At 46.2% G+C, this 22,976-nt stretch overlaps 1 protein-coding gene and 2 non-coding genes across 3 annotated transcripts in view; 1 reads left to right on the plus strand and 2 right to left on the minus strand.

Annotated features, from left to right (window-relative positions):
• LOC137335901 (zinc finger protein 850-like) overlaps positions 1-8,013 on the plus strand; it is a 44,970-nt gene extending 36,957 nt beyond the window's left edge. Inside the window, exon 4 of the mRNA XM_068001419.1 lies at positions 5,415-8,013. Within this exon, the coding sequence (XP_067857520.1) occupies positions 5,415-7,347 (1,933 nt within the window). The 3' untranslated portion in view covers positions 7,348-8,013. The remainder of the gene's footprint in view (positions 1-5,414) is intronic.
• Positions 8,014-19,734: 11,721 nt separating this feature from the next.
• trnai-aau (transfer RNA isoleucine (anticodon AAU)) lies at positions 19,735-19,808 on the minus strand. Its single transcript has one exon. It is a non-coding gene; the product is annotated as a tRNA-Ile (tRNA).
• A 2,470-nt stretch (positions 19,809-22,278) lies between these two features.
• On the minus strand, positions 22,279-22,352 carry trnai-aau (transfer RNA isoleucine (anticodon AAU)). The gene has a single exon. It is a non-coding gene; the product is annotated as a tRNA-Ile (tRNA).
• Between the last annotated feature and the right edge of the window lie 624 nt (positions 22,353-22,976).

Consider the following 22,976-nt stretch of genomic DNA (forward strand, 5'->3'; position numbering starts at 1 on the left):
ACTGTACACAGTACTCCAGGTGTGGTCTCACCAAAGCCCCATATAATTGCAGCAAGACTTCCTTACTCTTATACTCCAACCCACTTGCAATAAAGGCCAACATACCATTTGCTTTCCAAATTGTTTGCTGTACCTGCGTATTAACTTCCTGTGATCCGTGTACAAGGACACCCAAAACCCTCTGAACAACAGCATTTCTTAGTCTCTCACCTTTTAAAAAAATATTCTGCTTTTCTATTCTTCCCACCAAAGTGAATCATTTCACATTTCCCCACATGATACTCCATCTGCCAACTTCTTGATAATCTTAACATTAGAGTTAGGTCATTTATGAGCAAAATAAGATAGTAATTTTTCACACAAATGGTGGTGGAAATTATAAACTCACTTCCCCGAAAGGCTGTGGATGCTGGGGCTCGATTGAAATGTTCAATATTGAGATTGATGGGTTTGTGTTGTGTGAGGGTTGAAAGGGATCTGGAGCTTGAATCTGATCAACAAGCCTCCTGTCCGGCATCTTCTCAAACACTTTTTAACAATCCATCTTCACAACCTCCATTGCATTTTATCCCCACACTGTGTTATTCCCTCCAATAATCCCTGCTGTCTGTCCTGAATTAATCCATTTCATTCCCAATGTTGAAATCTTTGCTCCACCCACTCGGTTCCATCGGTTTTTCTCCACAACACAAAGGGCCAGTTTTCCCCAAGAGTTTCACACCAATCAGCTTTCAAAATGAGGCAGAGTTTCAGCCAATGAGGGAGATCCGGGCTCAGCCCCGCCCACTCGGTGCCGCAAGTCCCGCCCCTCACACACTCCCATTGGTTGGAGGACCAACCGCCCGCTCGGTCCTCCAGTCCCTCTCCGCTCTTCCTATTGGTCCGGAGCTCCCGTCAATCACCCGGGCAGTGTGAGCTGAGCATGCGCGGCGGGCGGGGAGTGAGGCCGAGATCGTGTCCGCAACAGGTGAGAGATGGGCGGGGGGAGCGGGTTAATAAACCCCGGGGGAGGGGGCGGGGGCTTCACAAACCCCGAGTGCGGCCCCGGGCCCGAATATCAAACAGTGAACATTCTCCTCTCTCTCTCTACACTCCGGGGGCTCCGGTTTAGATCAGACCCGAAACTCAACAAACGGCCCGCGGCCTCCGAGCATGCGCAGAGTCAGCGTCAAACCTCGTGACTCATCGAATCAGGGAGCGTCTGTAAATGAAGGAGAAATGGTGATCGGTCAGGGAGCGTCTGTAAATGAAGGAGAAATGGTGATTGGTCAGGGAGCGTCTGTAAATGAAGGAGAAATGGTGATTGGTCAGGGAGCGTCTGTAAATGAAGGAGAACTGGTGATTGGTCAGGGAGCATCTGTAAATGAAGGAGAAATCGTGATTGGTCAGGGAGCATCTGTAAATGAAGGAGAAATGGTGATAGGTCAGGGAGCGTCTGGAAATGAAGGAGAAATGGTGATCGGTCAGGGAGCGTCTGGAAATGAAGGAGAAATGGTGATCGGTCAGGGAGCGTCTGTAAATGAAGGAGAAATGGTGAACGGTCAGGGAGCGTCTGTAAATGAAGGAGAAATGGTGATAGGTCAGGGAGCGTCTGGAAATGAAGGAGAAATTGTGATCGGTCAGGGAGCGTCTGGAAATGAAGGAACAATGGAGATCGGTCAGGGAGCGTCTGTAAATGAAGGAGAAGTGGTGACCAGTCAGGGAGCGTCTGTAGATGAAGGAGAAATGGTGATCGGTGGGGGAGTGTCTGTGGATGAAGGAGAAATGGTGATCGGTCAGGGAGCGTCTCGAAATGAAGGAGAAATGGTGATCGGTCAGGGAGCGTCTGTAAATGAGAGATAAATGGAGATCAGTTAGGGCACGTCGGTAAATGAAGGAGAAATGGTGATCAGTCAGGCATCGTCTGTAAATGATGGAGAAATGTGGATCGGTCAGGGAGCATCTGTAAATGAAAGAGAAATGGTGAAGGTCAGGGAGTCTGCAAATGAAGAGGAACTGGTGATCGGTCAGGAAGCATCTGCAAATGAAGGAGAAATGGTGATTGGTCAGGAATTGTTTGTAAATGAAGGAGAAATGTTGAATGTCAGGGAGAGTCTGTAAATGAGGAAGAAAACATGACGGTTCATAAGAACATAAGAAATAGGAGCAGGAGTAGGCCGTACGCCCCCTTGAGCCTGCTCTGCCATTCAATAAGATCAAGGCTGATCTTCGACCTCAACTCCACTTTACTGCCCGATCCCCATATCCCTTGATTCCCTTCGAGTCCAAAAATCTATCGATCTCAGCCTTGCAAATACTCAACGACTGTGCATCCACAGCCCTCTGAGGTAGAGAATTCCAAAGATTTACAACCCTCTGAGTGAAGAAATTCCTCCTCTTCTCAGTCCTAAATGGCCGACCCCTTATCCTGAGACTATGCCCCTAGTTCGACACTGTCCAGCCAGGGGAAACATCCTCTCAGTATCTACCCTCTCAAGCCCTCTCCGAATCTGAGAAGTTTCAATGAAATCACGTCTCATTCTTCCAAACTCCAGAGAGAATGAATTAGCCCATTTTACTCAATCTCTCCTCATAGGACAACCCTCTAATCCCAGGAATCAATCTAGTGAACCTTTGCTGCACCGGCTCCAAGGCAAGTATATCCTTCCTTAGATAAGGAGAGCACAACTGTACACAGTACTCCAGGTGTGGTCTCACCAAAGCCCTGTACAATTGCAACAAGACTTCCTTATTCTTCGACTCCAACCCCCTTGCAATAAATTCCAACATTCCAGTTGCCTTCCGAATTGCTTGCTGTACCTGCATGTTATCTTTCTGTGTTTCTTGTACGAGGACACCCAAATCGCTCTGAACACCAACATTTAATCATTTCTCACCATTTAAAAAAAATTCTGTTTTTCTATTCTTCCTACCAAAGTGAATAACCTCACATTTCCCCATATTATACTCTATCTGCCACCTTCTTGCCCACTCACTTAACCTGTCTATATCCCTTTGCAGACTCTTTGTGTCCTCCTCACAGCTTACTTTCCCATCGAGCTTTATATCATCAGCAAACTTGGATACTTTACACTCGGTCCCATCATCGAAGTCAATGATATATATTGTAAATAGCTGAGGCCCAAGCACTGATCCTTGCAGCACCCCACTAGTTACACGTCTCGGTCATTAATATATATCAAAAAGAGGCATGGTCCTGACACCAACCCCTGCGGAACACCACTGTATACTTCCTTCCAGTCTGTGAAACAATTGTTCCCCACTGCTCTCTGCATTCTGTCTCTCCGCCAATTTTGTATCCATGCTGCCATGGGCTTCAATTTTACCAACAGGTCCATTCGGTGGTACTTTACCAAACGCCTTTTAAATGTCCATGGACACAACATCGAGTGCACTACCCTCATCAACCCTCTCCGTTATTTCATTGAAGAACTCAATCAAATTAGTCAGACGTGATTTTACTTTTAACAAATCTATATTGACTGTCATTTATTAACTCACGTTGTTCCAAGTGAGAATTAATTTTGTCCCGGATTCTGGTCTCCAGAAGTTTCCCACCACCGACGTTGGGCTGACTGGCCTGTAATTGCCGGGTTTATCCCTCTCCCATATTCTTGAACAGGGGTGTAACACTTGCAATCCTCCAGTCCTCAAACATCACTCCCATATCCAAGGAGGATTGGAAGATTGTGGTCAGAGCCTCCGCTATCTACACCCTTACTTCCCTCAGTAATCTCGGAGGCATCACATCTGGACCGAAAATCTTTTTTACTTTGAGCACTGCCAATCTTTTAAGTACCTCCTCTTTATCTATTTTTATTGTCTCCAATATCACTGCTACCTCCTCCTTTACTGTACAATGGCAGAATCCTCTTCTCTGGTGAAGACGGATGTAAAGTATTCATTTAGTGCCTCAGCCATGCCCTCTGCCTCCACAAGAAGATCTCCTTTTTTGTCCCAAATCGACCCCACCCTTCCTTTGACACCCCTTTTACTGTTTGTATGTTTAGAAAAGACTTTTGGATTCCATTTTATGTTAACCACCAATCTATTCTCATACTCTCTCTTTGCACCTCTTATTCCCTTTTTTAGATCTCCTCTGTACTTTCTTTGTTCAGCCTGGTTCACGACTGTATTATGAACCTCACATTCGTCATAAGCCTCCTTTTTCTGTTTCATTTTAATCTCTATCTCTTTAGTCATCCAGGGAGCTCTAGCTTTGAATGCCCTTCCTTTCTCCCCCGTGGGCTGTCTGCTCTGTACCCGAACCCACTCCTCCTTCAAGGCCTCCCATTGTTCAATTACTGTTCTGCCTGGATTTTTGATTCCAATCCATCTGGACAAGTTCCCTTTTTAATTCACTGGAATTCGCCCTCCTCCAGTTAAATATTTTCACATTTGACTGTCCCCTGTCCTTTTCCGTAACTATTCTAAACCTAATGAGATTATGATCACTGCTGCCCCACTGAAACATGCTCCACCTGCCCCACTTCATTCTCCACACCGAGCCCACTGCTGTACTCACATTCACTCTCTAACGCACTCTCACATTCACTTTCTCACTCTCTCACATTCACTCTCTCACATTAACTCATGGTTTAGGGCCACTGAAAGATGATGGGATGGGTTTGGATTTCAGCACAGGGAGGAGGGAGAGTGTGTGGGACGGGGATTTACAGCTTTGGGGAACAAGAGATGAAAGAATGTTCCGTAGAAACTAGAATTGTGTGTTCTGAATTTCGATCGTGTATTTACAGTGATGACTTTTGTAAAATCTTTTTGCAGGGTATTGGAATGGGAGGATTTGCAGACAGGAAACTCAAACCAAAGATCATGTCAAGATCTGACAGAGTCACTCGATTCATCAGGACCTGAATATCATCGGCCTTTGAATATAGAAGGAGAAATGTTTGTTTGTTCTGTCTGTGGGAGAAGATTTCAAACACCCGAGTGAGAGTGTTCCAGTGCACTGACTGTGGAAAGAGTTTTAACCAGTGAAACAGCCTGAAAAAACATCACACCATTCACAGCGTGGAGAAACCGTACACGTGTTCTGTGTGTGGACGAGGCTTCAACTGATCGTCCAACCTGGAGAGACACAAGGACACCCGGACCACGGAGAAACCGTGGAAATGTGGGGACTGTGGGAAGGGATTCAATTACCCTTCAGAGCTGGAAACTCATCGACGCAGTCACACTGGGGAGAGGCCGTTCACCTGCTCCACGTGTGGGAAGGGATTCGTTCAGTCATACGGCCTCCTGATACACCAGCGATTTCACACTGGGGAGAGGCCGTTCACCTGTTCCGTGTGTGGGAAGAGATTCACTGATTCATCCTCCCTGCTGATACACCAGCGAGTTCACTCTGGTAAGAGACCTTTTAAATGTTCTGACTGTGGGAAGAGGTTTAAAAGCAAAAGTAATCTGCGGACACACCAACGTACTCACACTGGGGAGAGGCCGTTCACCTGCTCTGTGTGTGGGAAGAGATTCACTGATTCATCCTCCCTGCTGATACACCAGCGAGTTCACTCTGATGAGAGACCTTTTAAATGTTCTAACTGTAGGAAGAGCTTTAAAAGGACAAATGATCTGCTGGTACACCAGCGCACTCACACTGGGGAGAGGCCATTCACCTGCTCTGTGTGTCAGAAGAGATTCACTCAGTCATCCCACCTTCTGAAACACCAACGCACTCACACTGGGGAGAGGTCGTTTACCTGCTCTCTGTGTGGGAAGGGATTCGATCGGTCATCCACCCTGCTGACACACCAGCGAGTTCACTCTGTTGAGAGACCTTTTAAATGCTCCGACTGTGAGAAGAGATTTAAAAGCAGAAACGATATGCTGACACACCAACGAGTTCACACTGGGGAGAGGCCGTACTGCTGCTTTGTGTGTGGGAAGAGATTCACTCAGTCATCCAACCTTCTGACACACCAGCGAGGTCACACTGGGGAGAGGCCGTTCACCTGCTCCGTGTGTAAGAAGAGATTTACTCGGTCATCCAGCCTTCTGTCACACCAGCGAGTTCACTCTGATGAGAGACCTTTTAAATGTTCTGACTGTGAGAAGAGATTTAAAAGCAAAAGTAATCTGCTGAAACACCAACGCACTCACACTGGGGAGAGGCCGTTCACCTCCTCTGTGTGCGGGAAGGGATTCACTGATTCATCTGAACTGCTGACACACCAACGAGTTCACTCTGATGAGAGACCTTTTGAATGTTCTGACTGTGAGAAGAGGTTTAAAAGCAAAAGGAATCTGCTGACACACCAACGCACTCACACTGGGTTGAAACCGATCACCCGCTCTCAGCATAAGAAGAGATTCACTCGGTCATCTCACCTTCTGTCACACCAGCGAGTTCACTCCAATGAAAGACCTTTTAAATGTTCTGACTGTGGGAAAAGCTTTAAAAGCAGAAACGAACTGTGGACACACCAGCGCACTCACACTGGGGAGAGACCGTTCACCTGCTCTGTGTGCGGGAAGGGATTCACTATTTCATCCGAACTGCTGATGCACCAGCGATTTCACTCTGATGAGAGACCTTTCAAATGTTCTGACTGTGGGAAGAGATTTAAAATCAGAAACGAACTGCTGAGACATCAACTCACTCACACTGGGGAGAGGCCGTTCACCCGCTCTCAGCATAAGAAGAGATTCACTCGGTCATCCCACCTTCTGTCACACCAGCGAGTTCACACTGGGGAGAGGCCGTTCACTTGCTCCGTGCGTAAGAAGAGATTCACTCGATCATCCCACCTTCTGTCATACCAGCGAGTTCACACTGATAAGACACCTTTTAAATGTTCTGACTGTGGGAAGAGGTTTAAAAGCAAAATTAATCTGCTAACACACCAACGCACTCACACTGGGGAGAGGCCGTTCATCTGCTTCGTGTGTAAGAAGAGATTTACTCGGTCATCTCACCTTCTGTCACACCAGCGGGTTCACACTGATGAGAGACCTTTTAAATGTCCTGACTGTGAGAAAAGCTTTAAAAGCAGAAACGAACTGTGGAGACACCAACGCACTCACACTGGGGAGAGACCGTTCACCTGCTCCGTGTGTGGGAAGAGATTCACTTGGTCATCCACCCTGCTGACACACCAGCGAGTTCACACTGGGGAGAGACCTTTTAAATGTTCTGACTGTGAAAAGAGGTTTAAAAGCAGAAACGAACTGCTGAGACACCAACGCACTCACACTGGGGAGAGGCCGTTCACCTGCTCCGTGTGTAAGAAGAGATTCACTCGGTCATCCCACCTTCTGACACATCAACGTACTCACTCTCATGTTCTGACTGTGAGAAGTGTTTTAAAAGCACAAATGATCTGCTGAAACACCAACACACTCACACTGGGGAGAGACAGTTCACCTGCTCTGTGTGTGGGAAGGGATTCACTAATTCATCCCACCTTCTGAGACATCAACTTGTTCACACTATTGAGTGACCTTTTAATTCACTGACTGTGAGAAGAGCTTTAAAAGCAGAAATGAACTGCTGACACATCAACTCACGCCCATTGGGGAGAGACTGTTCACCTGCTCCGTGTGTGGGAAGGGATTCACTCAGTCATCACACGTGCTGAGACACCAGCGAGTTCACATATGACTGCAGGGGTTGGATTCTGCTGTTAATCCCATCCAGGACTGACCCATGTTCATTCTGACATTTGGGGTTTGTTTCTGCTGATGTTAATAACCCCTATAACTGGGCTGGAGTTTGATATTCTGGATATCTGTTAAATAAATCAGCTTTATTTTAAACCCTTGTTGTAGATTTTGGTCTTTCCCACCTGAGTGTTTAGCATCACCTGACTGGAGCTCAGAAAGGACAATCTGGGGGGAGGATCGTCCGGTGGGAACAGAACTTCAGCCTGGACACAGTCCTTCAGGGCCACACTGAGAGGGGCAAACGGCACTTTGGTCTTTCTCGTCTCCCTTCTCTGACAGCAAAGTCACTGCGGCGTCCAGTCCAAAAATGACTGTGGTAATTATTCTATGGAGATTTCACCTGTTTGTGTGACAGTCCTGAGTCTACCATTTAAGGCAGGCGTTAACTCATTTAAAATAAACCCGTTAAAAATAAATGATTTGAAGTCTGTATTAAAATAGCAGAGGGAGGAGTTCACAGGAGCCTGTTAACTGCTGGTACAATTATACAACAGTCATTCGATCTCCAGATAAAGAAGGACCTGCAGTGTGTTTCCAGAATTCATGGTTTTATTGATGTGTGCGTGTTAGACACCAGGATCACTAAAAATACACGACCCTGACCATCCACAGGGTGGGGGCGATCCCGACAGTTACTCTGGGATCACTCCCACTGCGGAACTCCACCACTGACCCTGCTGAAGGTTGCGGGCTCAGGGAGTGGGGCCTCCAGGAGTGGACTGTAAGATAGTTGACAAATATATGCTGAGGTACCAGAGGAATCCTTGCTAAGGAACCATCTGGGGTTTTACCTGTCAGTGTGGGTCTCTGGGTGAATGATTCCTGACTCCCTGAACTGTCTTACATTTAACCCAGATCGGATCAGGATGAATTCAGTTTACAGGAAAATTGGGACAAATATCACCCACAATCGAGGGAGACACAAGCAGCCATTAGAGAATCTCAGAGATCTTTGAAAAGAAGATGGTGCCCAATTGTAGGAATAATAGCAAACGTCTTTCCAGCTACGTCAGGATTCAGAAGACCATTAAAGATGGTTTAGGGCCACTGAGAGACAGTTCAGGACAGATTCCCAGGCTATGGCAGAGCTGTTAAATGACTATTTCTCATCAGCCTACACTCCTTTGGATGATGCTCAGATTCCAGCTGTGGGATGTGCTGTCAACAATAACATCATAAATATTAAAATAGAAAGGGATGTCATCTTGGATAAAATACGAAATCTCCAAATAGTTTCTGCTCCAGGTCCAGATGATATCCACCCCCGGGTGTTTAAAGAGATGGGACGGGTGCTCTATGAGCCCCTTGCCTGTATCTTCAACAGCTCAATAGAGTCAGGGATTGTTCCCTGAGATTGGAAGGTAGCTCACGTAGTTCCCATTTTCATTAAAGGGGACAAATCAGAGCCAGGGAAAGACAGGCCCATCAGTGTGACCTCGATCTGAGGGAAGATGCTTGAAGGGATCCTAAGAGATGCTGTTTATGATCACGGGGAAAGAGAAGGGGCCATTAGAGATACTCAACACGGCTTCTGGGAAAGAAAATGGTGTCTCACAAACTTGCTTGAGTTTTTTGAAGAAGTTGCTGGGTTAGTGGATGAGGGTAATCCGGTTCACATTGTCTATCTCAGGGGTGTCAAACTCATTTCCTATGGTGAACCTGACCTGATATCATGACACTTGGCCTGGACCACATTCAGCACAAGTTATTAAACTGGAAATAGATGAAAATGAACTCTATTGTTACTTCCATACATTAAGATGTTGTTTACTGCTACTGCTGCTCCTGATACCTGGCGCCTCTTAGCTTGAACTATTGCACCAACATTTGGAGTAAATGACTGGCCTGAGGCCTGTCTTGGATAAAAACATGAGGACCACTTGTCATTACAGAACTGTGTGACCCAAACACTAACCGTGGAAGTGAATTCCACAGACTGACAACTCCCTATGTAAAGAAGTTTCTCTTGACTACTGCTCTAAAACAGATAGCAGGGGTTAATTGTAGCGACACACACTGTATAAGGTAGAAAGTGATGTTCCACAAGGATTGGTTCTGGGACCACTGTTCACAATTCACATAAACGATTTGGAATCTGAATCAGAAGTACAATTTCAAAATTTACAGATGACACCAGATTGGCGGGTGGGGTGGAGTTTAGATAATATTGATGAAGATTGCGATCAAACACAAAATACATTCATAAACTTGCAAAATGGGTGTATAATTGGCCAATGAATTTTAATGCAGATGACAGTGAATTGGAGCATTTTGGTCGCAAGAATTTGGAAATTGTGCCCTGTATACCCAAGTCCAAGTCATTAATGTATATCAAGAAAAACAGTGGTCCCAGCACCGAACCCAGGGGAACAACACTGTATACCTCCCTCCATTCCGAAAAACAACCGTTCACCACTACCCTCTGTTTCCTGTTATTCAGCCAATTCTGTATCCATGCTGCTACTGCCCCCTTTTATTCCATGGACTTCAATCTTGATGACAAACCCATTGTGAGGCACTTTATCTGACGCCTTTTGGAAGTCCATACACACCACATTAGCTGCATTGCCCTCATCTACTCTCTGTTACCTCATCAAAAAACTGTATCAATTTAATTAAACACGATTTACCTTTAACAAATCCGTGCTGGCTTTCTCTAATCCTTGTCCAAGTGACTGCTAATTCTCTCGCGGATTATCGTTGCTGGAACTTTCCCCACTACCGAGGTTAAACTGACTGGTCTGTCGATGCTGGGTTTTATCTTTCACCCTTTCTTGAACAAGGGTGTAACATTTGCAATTCTCCAGTCATCTGGCATCACCCCCTTATCCATGGATGTTTGGAAGATTATGGCCAGTACCTCTGCAATTTCCACCGTTACTTCCCTCACGAACCGAGGATGCATCCCATCCGGACCAGGTGACGTTTCTACTTTAAGTCCAGCCAGCCTTTCAAGTACCTCCTCTTTATGAATTTTTAGCCAATCCAGTATCTCAACTACATCTTCCTTTACTGACATTCTGGCAGCATCTTCTTCCTTGGTGAAGACAGATGGAAAGTATTTATTTAGTACCTCTGCCATGCTCACTGCCTCACAATGCTACTTCCTCACTATAATTGTGAAGAGTGGTGCAATGGATAACGCATATGATTATGGATTAGAAAACAAGAGGTTCGATTCCTACTTGGTTTGGGAATTTTTTTGCAAACTGTACATTATTTTATTGCTTTCAATACCTTGCAAACTGTCCAACTTGGTGGTGCTGCCTGGCTCCAGACCTGGTAAGTGCCTTCTTAGTGCAGCAAGCAGTGCATCAGTGTCATAATCTGAGGGTCCTGAATTCAAACTTCAGAGAAGGCATCAGGGATTACGAAGCTTTTTTTCCATCTCTCACCTCATCTTTCCATCTTTGCTGCAGAGCAAAATCAAGAACTTTTGCTGACTGCAGCCCATCAAAAGATGTTCTGCCCCTTGACCTCTCTGTACTCAAACACACAGTAAAGTTTCGGAAGTACATGGGCTATGGACTCGCTGACAACACTTCTTTCTGTATAATTGCATCAAGACAAACGGTGAGTGGAGAATATAATCAACGATCCCGCTACTTCTCACATGCCAAGTGAGCGCTCTGCCAGTTGAGCTAATTCCTCGTTTGCTGTTTGTAAATCGTCCTTCACAGTTCCCGCCTCGCACTTGCCTCCAAGCTGCTCCACGACCAGCAGAGAAATCTTGCCTTGGGTTGCAGCTCCTTGAATATATTAAATACTTTGCTCCAATCAGCGGACTCGTAGATTCCAGTGCTCATGACTGAGGCTGACTCGGTACCTGCTCATACCGCAGCGCTGTGGGAATGTGAGCTGCTCCGTGTTCTCCACAGCCTGGGCCAGTGACACAATGAATAATGTGACTGATTATTGATCTGGAGATTGTGGGTTCAAATTTACGGAGGGTGTAAAGTGGAAGGCCGGGACAGCAAAGCATTGGAATGGTCGAATCTAGAGATAAACAAAGGCACGGATGAGGGTTTCAGCAGCAGAACTTCATTCTGGAAGTTTGGATGTGGTTCTGCTGATGTTAATAACCACTATAACTGGGCTGAAATTCAATATTCTGGATCTATGTCAAATAAATCAACTTTGTTTCAAACAGAATGGTTCAATTACTTGCTGAAATCAAGATAAGAGACTAATTGATGTCCTAACTACCGATTATTCTGCATTTTTTCCTTTCTCACTTCAGATTATTTCAGTTCTCATATCTTCAATTACTCTCATGGCCAAGTCCCAATTCCCCGGTCCTTCCCGAGTGCCTCTCTCAGCCTTGGGATCCAGGGAAGGTATCGGTAATGTACCCGGGATCACTAAACACAAAACCCAGTCTGTGAATCACTTTCAGCTACTGGACTTATCGTGTGTCCCACAGCATCTCTCTCACCTTCGATGTGTGAATAGAGCATCAGGCCTGGAAATCTCGTCTTCAATTTAAATACACTCAGCAAATGTATTTAACAAAATACAAACAAGTAAACACATCACGGCTCAATAATCCAGCAGTAAATTCAAAGGAGTAAGTCTGTTATCAAACTCCTCGAGTGGACAGAATAAAGAAAAATCCCAACTCTAAGATCCCCTCGAATCCTTTGCAAATACCTTACAAATCTTGACAATAATCAACAAGTCTAATTTAATGTTGACCTTTATCTTGAGTGGGGTTGGAATACAGAAGTGATGTTTCAGTTGTAAAGAACCTTGGTCAGACCCCATCTGGAGAACTGGGCACCAAACCGAGAGAGAGATCAATCGGCCGTGGAAAAGATACAGTGCAGATTCACCAGGATGATGCCGGGGTTAAAAGGATTAAATTATGAGGACGGGTTGCTGAAACTTGGTTTTTATTCCATTGAATTCAGAACATTGAGATGTGATCACATCGAGGTGTTTAAAATAATAAAGGGATTCAATAAGGTAGATACAGAGAAATGATTTCTTCTGGAGGAGGAATCCAGAACAAGAGGGCATAAGAAATAGGAGCAGGAGTGGGCCATACGGCCCCTCGAGCCTGCTCTGCCAAACAGTCAGTGCATGGCTGATCTTCTACCTTAACTCCACTTTCCTGCCCGATTCCTTGATTCCCTCGATGTCCAAAAATCTCTCCATCTCATTCTTGAATATACTCAACGACTGAGCATCCACAGCCCTCTGAGGTAGAGAATTCCAAAGTTTCATCACCGTCTGAGTGAAGAAATCTTTCCTCATCTCAGTCCTAATTGGCTGATCCCTTATCCTGAGACTATGCCCCCGAGTTCTAGAATTTCCAGCCAGGGGAAACAGCCTCTCAGCATCGACCCTGTCAAGCCCTCTAAGAATTTTAGACGTTTCAATCAGATCACCTCTCATTCTTCCAAACTCCAGAGAATATAGGGCAATTCTACTCAATCTCTCCTCATACAACAACCCTCTCATCCCAGGAATCAATCCAGTGAACCTTTGTTGCACCCCCTCGAATCAAATATATCCTTCCTCAGGTACGGAGACCAAAACTGTACACAGTACTCCAGGTGTGGTCTCACCAAAGCCCGATACAATTGCAGCAAGACTTCCTTACTCTTATTCCTCAATGCACTTACAATAAAGGCCAACATACTATTTGCTTTCCTAATTGTTTGCTGTACCTGCATATTAGCTTTTAGAAAATATTCTGCTTTTCTATTCTTCCCACCAAAGTGAATAATTTCCAAATTTCCCCACATTGTACTCCATCTGCCACCTTCTTGATAATCTTAAAATTAGAGCTAGGTCATTTAAGAGCAAAACAAAGTGGAAATTACAAACTCATTTCCCCAAAAGGCTGTGGATGCTGGGGCTCGATTGAAACTTTCAAAATTGAGATTGATAGATTTGTGTTGTTTGAGGGTTGCAAGGGATATGGAACAAAGGCGAGTAAATGGAGTTGTGGTACAGATTAGTCCTGATCCAATTGAATGGTGGAGTTGGCTTCAGGGGCTAAATGGCGAATTCCTGTTCCTGAACCCAGTCACTGACACCAATCACCTCCATTCTGAAAAAATCACCACAGTCACTGACATTAATCTTAACCTGTCTGATACAAACCAACCCCATACTCACTGACACCCATCTCACTGAATGGTGGAACAGGCTTGAGGGGCTGAATGGCCTACTCCTGTTCCTAATGTTCCTATATCACACTTAAGTTGCTAACATTCCTCTTCACAGTTCTTAATGCTCCCTATCTTGGTGTTGTCAGGAAATGTTGATCTAATGCCCTTGTACCTAAGCCCAGGTCATTGCTCTGTATTGAGAAGAGCAATGGTCCCAACACTGCCCCTGGGGACACCACCGTTTACATCCCCACAGTCTGAAAAACATCCATTAACCACTACTCTGCCCTTTATCCAACTTCCCATCCACACTGACCCACTCCCTTTAATACCGTGAGCTTTAATCTTATCAACAAGCCTCCTGTCCGGCATCTTCTCAAACACTTTTTAACAATCCATCTTCACAACATCCATTGCATTTTATCCCTACACTGTGTTATTTCCTCCAATAATCCCTGCTGTCTGTCCTGAATTAATCCATTTTAGAACAAATGTTGAAATCTTTGCTCCACCCACACGGTTCCATCTGTTTAAAGCCACAACAGAAAGGGCCAGTTTTCCCCTCGAGTTTGACATCAATCAGGTTTAAAAATGATGTGGAGATGCCGGTTATGGACTGGGGTTGACAATTTGTAAACAATTTTACAACACCAAGTTATAGTCCAACAATTTTATTTCATAATCACAAGCTTTCGGAGGCGTCCTCCTTCCTCAGGTGAATGTGGAAATGAAATCCTCGGACATTTCGCATTTATAAATCAGAGAACAATACCTGGTGATTACAGATCGTCTTTCCAACTGCCCGTTGCCAAGGCAATCAAAGTGTTCAGACAGAGAGGTGTTACCTACAGGGCCACCGAATATACAAACAACCAAAAAGTAGAAAAAAACAGAGAGAGAGAGGCAGAAACACAGAAACATCCGGAAGGAAGAGAAAGACAGCAAATGACCCGTTATATTAAAAACAGATAACTTTTGTTCACTGGTGGGGTTACGTGTAGCATGACATGAACCCAAGATCCCGGTTGAGGCCGTCCTCATGGGTGCGGAACTTGGCTATCAATTTATGCTCGACGATTTTGCGTTGTCGTGTGTCTTGAAGGCCGCCTTCGAGTACGCTTACCCGAAGGTCGGTGGCTGAATGTCCTTGACTGCTGAAGTGTTCACCGACTGGGAGGGAACCCTCCTGTCTGGCGATTGTTGCACGGTGTCCGTTCATCCGTTGTCACAGCGTCTGCATGGTCTCGTCAATGTACCAGGCTCTGGGGCATCCTTTCCTGCAACGTATGAGGTAGACAACGTTGGCCGAGTCACAGGAGTATGAACCATGCACCTGGTGGGTGGTGTCCTCTCGTGAGATGGTGGTATCTGTGTCGATGATCTGGCATGTCTTGCAGAGGTTACCGTGGCAGGGTTGTGTGATGTCGTGGACGCTGTTCTCCTGAAAGCTGGGTAATTTGCTGCGAACGATGGATTGTTTGAGGTTGGGTGGCTGTTTAAAGGCGAGTAGTGGAGTTGTGGGGATGGCCATAGCGAGGTGTTCGTCGTCATCGATGACATGTTGAAGGCTGCGGAGAACATGGCGTAGTTTCTCCGCTCCGGGGAAGTACTGGACGACGAAGGGTACTCTGTTGGTTGCGTCCCGTGTTAGTCTTCTGAGGAGGTCTACGCGATTTTTCGCTGTGGCCCGTCGGAACTGTTGATCGACGAGTCGAGCATCATATCCCGTTCTTACTAGGGCATCTTTCAGCGTCTGTAGGTGTCCATCGCGTTCCTCCTCGTCTGAGCAGATCCTGTGTATTCGCAGGGCCTGTCCATAGGGGATGGCCTCTTTGACATGGTTAGGGTGGAAGCTGGAAAGGTGGAGCATCGTGAGGTTGTCCGTGGGCTTGCGGTAGAGTGAGGTGCTGAGGTGCCCGTCTTTGATGGAGATTCGTGTGTCCAAGAAAGAAGCTGATTCTGAGGAGTAGTCCATGGTGAGCTTGATGGTGGGATGGAATTTGTTGATGTTATCGTGTAGTCTCTTCAGTGATTCTTCGCCGTGGGTCCATAGAAAGAAAATGTCGTCGATGTATCTGGTGTATAGTGTTGGTTGGAGGTCCTGTGCAGTGAAGAAGTCCTGCTCGAACTTATGCATGAAAATGTTGGCGTATTGGGGTGCAAATTTGGTCCCCATGGCTGTTCCGTGTGTTTGGGTAAAGAACTGGTTATCGAAGGTGAAGACATTGTTATCCAGGATGAAGCGGATGAGTTGTAGGATGGCGTCTGGGGATTGGCTGTTGTTGGTGTTGAGTATTGATGCTGTCGCAGCGATGCCGTCATCGTGGGGGATACTGGTGCATAGTGCTGAGACGTCCATCGTGGTGAGAAGTGTTCCTGGTTCAACTGGTCCGTGGGTACTGAGTTTTTGTAGGAAGTCTGTAGTGTCGCGACAGAAGCTGGGGGTTCCCTGTACGATGGGTTTCAGGATGCCCTCGATGTATCCAGAGAAGTTCTCACACAGGGTTCCGATAGGACGTCTGGGTGTGTTGGCTTTGTGTATCTTTGGGAGGCAGTAGAAGTCTCCCACTCGGGGAGTACGTGGGATGAGAGCGTGCAGGATGCTTTGAAGGTCAGGACCTCTCTGGATACATCGAGGGCATCCTGAAACCCATCGTACAGGGAACCCCCAGCTTCTGTCGCGAAACTACAGACTTCCGACAAAAACTCAGTACCCACAGACCAGTTGAACCAGGAACACTTCTCACCACGATGGACGTCTCAGCACTATACACCAGTGTCCCCCACGATGACGGCATCGCTGCGACAGCATCAATACTCAACACCAACAACAGCCAATCTCCAGACGCCATCCTACAACTCATCCGCTTCATCCTGGATCACAATGTCTTCACCTTCGATAACCAGTTATTTACCCAAACACACGGAATAGCCATGGGGACCAAATCCGCACCCCAATACGCCAACATTTTAATGCACAAGTTCGATCAGGACTTCTTCACTGCACAGGACCTCCAACCAACACTATACACCAGATACATCGACGACATTTTCTTTCTATGGACCCACGGTGAGGAATCACTCAAGAGACTACACGATAACATCAACAAATTCCATCCCACCATCAAGCTCACCATGGACTACTCCTCAGAATCAGCTTCTTTCTTGGACACACGAATCTCCATTAAAGACGGGCACCTCAGCACCTCACTCTACCGCAAGCCCACGGACAACCTCACGATGCTCCACTTTTCCAGCTTCCACCCTAACCACGTCAAAGAGGCCATCCCCTATGGACAGGCCCTGTGAATACACAGGATCTGCTCAGACAAGGAGGAACGCGATGGACACCGACAGACGCTGAAAGACGCCCTAGTAAGAACGGGATATGACGCTCGACTCATCGATCGACAGTTCCGACGGGCCACAGCGAAAAATTGCATAGACCTCCTCAGGAGACTAACACGGGACGCAACCAACAGAGTATCCTTCGTCGTCCAGTACTTCCCCGGAGCGGAGAAACTACGCCATGTTCTCCGCAGCCTTCAACATGTCATCAATGACGACGAACACCTCGCTATGGCCATCCCCACACCTTCACTACTCGCCTTTAAACAGCCACCCAAACTCAAACAGACCATCGTTCGCAGCAAATTACCCAGCTTTCAGGAGAACAGCGTCCGCGACACCACACAACCCTGCCACGGTAACCTCTGCAAGACATGCCAGATCATCGACACAGATACCACCATCACACGAGAGGACACCACCCACCAGGTGCACGGTTCATACAACCTGTGACTCGGCCAACGTTGTCTACCTCATACGTTGCAGGAAAGGATGCCCCAGAGCATGGTACATTGGCGAGACCATGCAGACGCTGCGACAATGGATGAACGGACACTGCACAACAATCGCCAGACAGGAGGGTTCCCTCCCAGCCGGGGAACACTTTCGCAGTCATGGACATTCATCCACCGACCTTCGGGTAAGCGTACTCCAAGGCGGCCTTCGAGACACACGTCAACGCAAAATCGTCGAGCAGAAATTGATAGCCAAGTTCCGCACCCATGGGGACGGCCTCAACCGGGATCTTGGGTTCATGTCACACTACACGTAACCCCACCAGCGAACAAATGTTATCTGTTTTTAATATAACGGGTCATTTGCTGTCTTTCTCTTCCTTCCGGATGTTTCTATGTTTCTGCCTCTCTCTCTCTGTTTTCTTTTCTTTTTTGTTGTTTGTACATTTGGTGGCCCTGTAGGTAACACCTCTCTGTCTGAACACTTTGATTGCCTTGGCAACGGGACCTCCTCAGAAGACTAACACGGGAAGCAACCAACAGAGTACCCTTCGTCGTCCAGTACTTCCCCGGTGCCGAGAAACTACGCCATGTTCTCCGCAGCCTTCAACATGTCATCAATGATGACGAATACCTCGCTATGGCCATCCCCACACCTGCACTACTCGCCTTTAAACAACCACCCAACCTCAAACAGACCATCGTTCGCAGCAAGTTACCCAGCTTTCAGGAGAACAGCGTCCACGACACCACACAACCCTGCCACGGTAACCTCTGCAAGACATGCCAGATCATCGACACAGATACCACCATCACACGAGAGGACACCACTCACCAGGTGCACGGTTCATACTCCTGTGACTCGGCCAACGTTGTCTACCTCATACGTTGCAGGAAAGGATGCCCCAGTGCATGGTACATTGGCGAGACCATGCAGACGCTGCGACAACGGATGAACGGACACCGCGCAACAATCGCCAAACAGGAGGGTTCTCTCCCAGTCGGGGAACACTTCAGCAGTCATGGACATTCAGCCACCGACCTTCGGGTAAGCGTACTCCAAGGCGGCCTTCGAGACACACGACAACGCAAAATCGTCCAGCAGAAATTAATAGCCAAGTTCCGCACCCATGAGGACGGCCTCAACCGGGATCTTGGGTTCATGTCACGCTACACGTTACCCCACCAGCGAACAAATGTTATCTGTTTTTAATATAACGGGTCATTGACTGTCTTCGTTCTGCCTCCCTCTCTTTTTTTTGGGGGGGGGGGTTGTACATTCAGTGGCCTTTTAGATGACACCTTTCTGTCTGCTCACTGTGATTGACTTGGCAACGGGCAGGAATCACCAGGCATTGTTCTGTGATTTTCAAATGCGAAGGATTCGAAATTGTCACTTCCACAAATAGGAATAGAGAACGAGATTGGGTGGACAGAAGCGGTTGGAAAGGATAGCCGATCGGCTGAAGACTATGGTGAAATTTTAGACCAGCTGCAGGGCTTTTCAGCAAGCGGCTCGTTGGTCTAGGGGTATGATTCTCGCTTTGGGCGTTTTTCTAATGGAATATGCGAGAGGTCCCGGGTTCAAATCCCGGTCGAGCCCTGTTATCTCACTGCTTTTTAGTGAAAAGTCACCAATTGGATTCTGACATCTTTGCAGTTGTTCGAATTGAATTATATTTGAGCTCCAGAGGACAAAGTGCTGAAGTTTCCAAGGCGCAACACACACGGAGTAAATAAAATGTCTCAAGATGATGTGGAGATTGAAGCTGAATGTGAATTTACCCCAATTTAGGCGGTCTCATTGATATTAGATGACGGGATCGAGAACCACATATCCAAGTTTGCCGATGACACAAAGATAGACAGAATTATAAGCAGTTTGGATGGAAGAATGAGATTACAGAGAGATATCACTAGATTAAGTGAATGGGCAAAACTGCGGCAAATGGATTTCAACGTAAGCAAGTTTGAGGCCGTCCACTTTGGACCTCAAAAAGATAGATGAGAAAACATATTAATGGATGTTACTCCAAAAAATTGACCACATGACATTTTGTGTGGATTCGCTTGTTTCTCAAGTCTGCCAAACTTTTAAAAGTTACCAAAATATTGCAAAAGGAACCTTATGGCCCGTACGGGGATCGAACCCGCGACCTTGGCGTTATTAGCACCACGCTCTAACCAACTGAGCTAACCGGCCATGTATACATTTTAGCTTTATGGGCTTACCCGCGTGTTGGGTAGTTTGTGTTTATTTTTACACCATCTGACAGGGTTTTACAACGAATATTGAATAAATCACATCCCTTAAACATTGTTACTTGTTTCTGTACATACTGTCGAGGATGTAGATCAAAATTAACAAACAAAGAGCACTTTAATGTAACAAATTAAATTCCGATCAATATTATTTTACCAACAATGAACAGCCCATCCATAAAACACTGCCCCGCTATAAAACCTGTGGGCAGGACCCTGAGCTACTGTGAAAATGATATCACCGCAACGTGATTCGATCACGCTGCGTTTTGACGTTGAGTCAGATGTCTGTCTGTCTATCCGTCTGATTGGGTCTCTGCCTTATTCTCAGGCCAGTCTTTTTGTTTGCTGGCTGCAGGCCTCGCTCCCCGACTGACTGAACAACTACCGGGCCGTGTGCCAGAATCAATGACTGTGACTGACTGTCTGCCCATTTATGGCCACATTTCTGAGTTCCTGCCATCGCTCTGTGTCGCAGGCCTGTCTCTGTCCCTTAGGATCACAACACACCCACAAGCTGCACGACTGAACGCAGGTTTGGTCAGTCTGTCCGCGCAGGTCCTTCGGAAGCTAATGATTTTGAACTAAATTATTTTTCCTGAGTGACTTGTGAAGTTTGGTTCAGTGATATGTTTGCGAAAGAGAACGGAGGAAATAGTTAGTGTGCAACTCGACATTTCTCTACATCGGAATACAAAACGTGATTGGATGGATAGAAGAGGTCTGAAAGGATGGCCGATCGGCTGTGGGTGGCACCGAATTCTGCAGTGGCTGCAGTGGTTCATTACCGGTAATGAAAATGAGGTAATATACTACCACAAGCTGCCGCTGAAAATCATTCAATTTCCCAAACTTGACCCACCGAATCAAATGAAGCTCCTGGGAAAGCTACAAGACAACGCCGGTCTATCGGGCATCGTTTGAAGCAACTGTCAGTTTAAAGTGGCATCTACAGCCATGCAAGTATTGCCACGTGCCGCTGAGATCGCCGAGTGGTTGAAGAGTTAAATTCAAGATCAAATGGAATTTTCCTTCGCAGGTTTGATTTCTGCTCGCTGAATTATTGTTTAAAGATTCGTTCAATGCTCAAATGAATGAACTGGATCTAACTCACTTCATTTATCTCTCTCAGTGCATGAGAGATACTCGAGCGTGGCCGGCGCTTTTAATTGAGTGCCCAATGTACTCTTGCAAAATTCAAATACACAAGAAAGAATCTTGCCCAATCTGCAACTAAAATTCTGCTACTTTGCAGAACCACCCATTTATAAGCGACTTTATTTAGATGAATCTCATTATCGCTCCTTGTCTCTTGTCTCGATGTTGTCCCCTGATGGACTTCTCAGGCTTCCTGGAACGGGAAAGGCTGATCGAACCTGCAACACCAGCAGGAAAAGGGAAAGGAAATAAAGACTGAGACGGTCGGAAAAGTAATGGTGGAACCCAGCTGATAAATTCGGAGCTAATGTCTCCACATTTTTGTCTCTTCGCCCTCACAGTGAAAGGAAACAGCAATGTGAGTAAAATATGCTTATGGTAGCTTGTATGCTCTGACGATGCCGAGACAGATGCCAATGTAGCTTCAGATTAACTAATTCTGAAAAGTATTATTTGAAGAAACAAGTCGTACATTGTAAACGAATTTAGTAAAGAGAGGCTAATATTGGTGACTGGAAATAGGTAGTGTACAACTTGATATTGCTGCAAATAGGAATAGAAAACGAGATTGGGTGGACAGAAGCGGTTGGAAAGTATAGCCGATCGGCTGAAGACTATGGTGAAATTTTAGACCGGCTGCAGGGCTTTCTAGCAAGCGGCTCGTTGGTCTCGGGGTATGATTCTCGCTTTGGGCGTTTTTCTAATGGAATATGCGAGAGGGCCCGGGTTCAAATCCCGGACGAGCCCTGTTATCTCACTGCTTTTTAGTGAAAAGTCACCAATTGGATTCTGACATCTTTGCAGTTGTTCGAATTGAATTATATTTGAGCTCCAGAGGACAAAGTGCAGAAGTTTCCAAGGCGCAACACACACGGAGTAAATAAAATGTCTCAAGATGATGTGGAGATTGAAGCTGAATGTGAATTTACCCCAATTTCGGCGGTCTCATTGATAATAGATGACGGGATCGAGAACCACATATCCAAGTTTGCCGATGACACAAAGATAGACAGAATTATAAGCAGTTTGGATGGAAGAATGAGATTACAGCGAGATATCACTCGATTAAGTGAATGGGCAAAACTGCGGCAAATGGATTTCAAAGTAAGCAAGTTTGAGGCCGTCCACTTTGGACCTCAAAAAGATAGATGTTACTCCAAAAAATTGACCACATGACATTTTGTGTGGATTCGCTTGTTTCTCAAGTCTGCCAAACTTTTAAAAGTTACCAAAATATTGCAAAAGGAACCTTATGGCCCGTACGGGGATCGAACCCGCGACCTTGGCGTTATTAGCACCACGCTCTAACCAACTGAGCTAACCGGCCATGTATACATCTTAGCTTTATGGGCTTACCCGCGTGTTGGGTAGTTTGTGTTTATTTTTACACCATCTGACAGGGTTTGACAACGAATATTGAATAAATCACATCCCTTAAACATTGTTACTTGTTTCTGTATATACTGTCGAGGATTTAGATCAAAATTAACAAACAAAGAGCACTTTAATGTAACAAATTAAATTCCGATCAATATTATTTTACCAACAATGAACAGCCCATCCATAATACACTGCCCCGCTATAAAACCTGTGGGCAGGACTCTGATCTCCTGTGAAAATGATATCACCGCAACGTGATTCGATCACGCTGCGTTTTGACGTTGAGTCAGATGTCTGCCTGTCTATCCGTCTGATTGGGTCTCTGCCTTATTCTCAGGCCAGTCTTTTTGTTTGCTGGCTGCAGGCCTCGCTCCCCGACTGACTGAACAACTCCCGGGCCGTGTGTCAGAATCAATGACTGTGACTTACTGTCTGCCCATTTATGGCTACATTTCTGAGTTCCTGCCTTCGCTGTGTGTCGCAGGCCTGTCTCTGTCCGTTAGGATCACAACACACCCACAAGCTTCACGACTGAACGCAGGTTTGGTCAGTCTGTCCTCGCAGGTCCTTC

This window comes from Heptranchias perlo, chromosome 20 (genome assembly GCF_035084215.1).
Source record: "Heptranchias perlo isolate sHepPer1 chromosome 20, sHepPer1.hap1, whole genome shotgun sequence".
Lineage (NCBI taxonomy): Eukaryota > Metazoa > Chordata > Chondrichthyes > Hexanchiformes > Hexanchidae > Heptranchias > Heptranchias perlo.